The sequence below is a fragment of the Cynoglossus semilaevis genome, chromosome 13 (assembly GCF_000523025.1).
Source record: "Cynoglossus semilaevis isolate Cse_v1.0 chromosome 13, Cse_v1.0, whole genome shotgun sequence".
Classification (NCBI taxonomy): domain Eukaryota; kingdom Metazoa; phylum Chordata; class Actinopteri; order Pleuronectiformes; family Cynoglossidae; genus Cynoglossus; species Cynoglossus semilaevis.
In genome coordinates, this window is record NC_024319.1 from 21,680,285 (window position 1) to 21,684,245 (window position 3,961).

The 3,961-nt window shown below is 41.1% G+C and overlaps 1 protein-coding gene across 1 annotated transcript in view; it reads left to right on the forward strand.

Moving 5' to 3' along the window:
* LOC103388994 (neurexophilin-1-like) overlaps positions 1 to 3,150 on the forward strand; it is a 23,388-nt gene extending 20,238 nt beyond the window's left edge. The window contains exon 2 of the mRNA XM_008324246.3: positions 2,317 to 3,150. Coding sequence (XP_008322468.1) covers positions 2,317 to 3,111 — 795 coding nt within the window. The 3' untranslated portion in view covers positions 3,112 to 3,150. The remainder of the gene's footprint in view (positions 1 to 2,316) is intronic.
* The last annotated feature ends 811 nt before the right edge of the window (positions 3,151 to 3,961 follow it).

Consider the following 3,961-nt stretch of genomic DNA (forward strand, 5'->3'; position numbering starts at 1 on the left):
TATAAAATTAAATATATATATATATATATATAACTCCATATATTTATATATATATATAAATAAAAACCATAGTCCAGATAGATCTGCTGTCAGGTTCCACAAGCCGGGCTGGAACATCACTGTCAGGAGCTTCTGCAGGGCGCTGAACCGGCGTCGAATCGCTCTCTCTGTCTGGTCTGTGTGAGGGTTAAGCAGGAACCATCAATCATCCGTTCAGGGCACATTCAGCAGGTAATAGTCTGCTGTAGCATTAGAGCGTCCAACACCAGCGAAGAGCTTCATTCATCTCCACGTGTGGCAGGAAGACCTTTAATCTTGATTAGGACGCAGCGCCGAAGATGGTCTTCACACTCCGCCAGACAGAAAACATTTACATGACCTTGGAAGAACTGAATTATTGTGTTAGTCTGATGTAAACTGACTTATGAATGAACATGTTAGTTTGACTCAAACAGTTTTAAAATGGAATGTCTAAATGTGCATGTTTGCACCACAGGAACCACACCCAAGGACAGGGAAAGAACTACGTAAGGTTCAGGTACAACAACCAGTTACAATAAATAGTTGAATCTCTTAAAAAAACGTTTTTTTTAGCAAAGGTACTTCACTATAAACTAGAAACAACCAAGAAAATTGTACATTTTTATTAGGGGAAAACAGTACCAGGAACTAGCAGAGTGCACTATTACAGCCGTACTTACTGTATCACAATTTGGGCTAGTACCTGTAACTATGGGCATTTGAACTGGAATAGTACCAGAACCCACGGTCAGCATGTACTTCCTGTACTTCTAGGAATTAGTACTATTAACCTAGTGGTTCTTAAATTATTTTCTAAAATACTATTGAGAACCTGATAACGTGTATAATTTTATCTGTACAAACCACTGTATGAGTTGCTGCCACCTAGTGACTGGAGGCTTGTTATCATTCAAGCATTACAGCAGTGGTACAGCGTGCCATATTCCATTAGAAGGACCTTGCGCCCCCCCAGGGTAGCCCGTCCCACCATTTGAGAAGCACTGTATTAACCAGACCTAGCAACTTGTGTTTTTTAAATTCTACAGCCGTTTCCTCGCATTAGCACTAAATTAAATGTTCCACAGGATTTTTTTTTTTCCACCACAGAAACTCATGCTCTCACAGAAGAAAGGTATCAGTACTAGCTTACTACGTATATTATCCACAAATATCAGGAGAACCTTTAATATTTTCATCCTTAAATCCAGACTTTCTGGATCATTTCAGGAAAATGTCTGGACTTTAATGCGGCTCCTAAAGCAGCTAAAATTAGAAGCAGTTCTACAGCCAGAACCTTTTTCAGCAGCATCTGCCGTCTGATGTCCACACACTAACTCCCCGTCTGTCTGAATAAAAACTATACTGCCTCCTGTAATGGACCCGAGCGCTGAGACCTGGCTGTGGAGTTAATGTGTGAGGGGATAAATGAAAACAAATCTCAGACACACAGATAGTGATAGACCTGCTTCGGCTACAGCTGCAGAGATGTTCGGCAGAAGATGAGATCATTTATTTGAGACGACTTGTCCATCCTTGTAGATACTGTGAAACTACATTCCTAACTGCGCAAGACTTTAAATCTAACACTTTATTTCATGGAAGTTTCTTACTTGTTTCATATCCCCCGAGGATGTAACTATCAGACTTCTCTCGTTGCCAGCGGGAACAATATGCGCTGAGGACAGAGGGAGAAACCTTAGTTTCCCTCTCTGTCCTTAGTAAAAGTGATAAAAATGTTAAATCCAGCTGTTTCCAAAGTGGGGGCTGTGGCCCCTTGGTCGGCCGCTCTTTGGCACTTGGAGGTTTGGGGGTAAAAAATTGAATATTTTTCTGATGTGAAACAGAGCGAATAAAAATACGAAAATACATTCTATAAGTTGATGTTTCTTTACATAATTTGTAGTATTGTCTGTGGGTCAATGCTGTTTGGGGAGCCTTGGCATGGAACCCCCTGAAGTCCTGGAATGCAATCTAAAAAAAAAAGAATCACGTGAGAAAACATTATTAAATATCAATTGATGAAACTGATTTAAAAAGCCAAGTCTTTGTTCGTCATTGTTTACCAAACCTTCTTGTGTGCTGTCATCACTCATTGCTTCATGTGCATCGGTGTTACCAGTGTGCCAGAAATTAGAGAACAGAAATGTATAATAAGTGCAAGTGCTATATTTCTGTGATTACTTTTTAAAATTAATTTAATAAAGTCCTGGTCCTGTGTTTTAGATAAAGATTTTTTTTTTTTTTCAAATTGTGTGACTTTGTCTTTGACTCTGTCTGTTTATATCATTCTTTTAGGTTACCACTGCTGTTTCACCCAGTTCTGGAGGTCCCGATCTAAGACAAAGCACCAAATCCAAAGTGAAGACGTACTGGAGCGAGAGCAGTAAGACCTTCTCCATCAGTCGCCTGCTCTATCAGACACTCTACGACAAGGACAACTTCACCTCTGTGGATCTGGACGAGACTGACTCGTTGTCCAAACCAGAGCAGTGGAACTGGCTGTACAACACCTCCAGCTCCCATGATCCTCGGTCTAGGTCAAAGAGAAGGCCCATCGTCAAGACTGGCAAGTTTAAGAAGATGTTCGGCTGGGGCGACTTTCACTCCAACATCAAGACGGTGAAGCTCAACCTTCTCATCACTGGTAAAATTGTAGATCATGGCAACGGGACCTTCAGCGTCTACTTCCGCCACAACTCCACGGGTCAGGGCAACGTTTCTGTTGGACTTGTTCCTCCGACAAAAGCTGTGGAGTTTCAGGCCCATCAGCAGAACCAACAGCACCATCATCACAGCCAACAGCAGCAGCAGCAAATGACGGCTATGGAGACCAAGGACACCAAGCTCTTCAACTGCAGGGTGGAATACGAGAAGGTGGAGAAAGGCACCAGGAACTCGCTGTGTGCCCACGACCCGTCACAGAGCTGTCCTCAGGAGCAGACCCAAAGCCATGTGTCCTGGTTATGCTCCAAGCCCTTCAAGGTCATCTGCATCTTCATCACCTTCTACAGCACCGACTACAAGCTGGTGCAGAAGGTGTGTCCGGACTACAACTACCACAGTGACACCCCATACCTTCCTACAGGGTGATGGCAGAACCACTGAATGGAAGGTCAACAGAGAAAGGACAGAAACATGATGCCGGGTCCTGAACCAGTTCAGAATATTTAAACGAAAAGGGATTCTACCAAGTTATTCAGACTCTGGCCATCCTCACAGAAGGCTTTTTACAGCATAATAAAAATAATAATAATAATAATATCCACATAGCTGCTTCAATGTGAAGGAAAATGTTAACCCAAGACTGAGAATATCCCAATTGTATTTATGTAAATAAGGTTAAACCTCACACATGAGCCAGAAAAAAAAAAAATCTCTTAATGTTTCCCCGTTGTTTTTCATCTTTGATGTGTTTTTGGTCTAAATCTTGTTTCCTGTCTTTTCCAATCACTCCAGGGTAATCATTGCTAACACGTAAATGTCAATGCGAATAATCAGAGTCTGTCACTGTGCATTAGAGGCTATAATGGTGGAGAAGCAGAGGAGAAAAGAAAAGTAAATATTTGGAGTGGTGTTGTTTTCTGCCGTGTGGTTATTAGAATGGAAATGTAGTCGTCCACATTCCATGCATGAAGCGAATAATGTCCATCAATATTTTCATGTGATTGCAGCTGTCAGAAATAATCTTCATCACGTTTTGACAGGTAAAGAGAAGAAGAAAAAAATATTCCTGTTTTAATTTTGTTTTTGTATGTGCTTGGCCACTCAAAGAAAAATACCGCAATTCATTTTAAAAGGAGAGGAGTCATGTGAAGTGGGCAAATATTAATCTTTTACTCATGCGATTTAATATATATTGAATTGAACAATCAGTCAGCAGTGAAAGAGAATTGAAAAGTCAGTTTTTAATGAATTTAAGGTGTCGTCCACGCAACTTCCA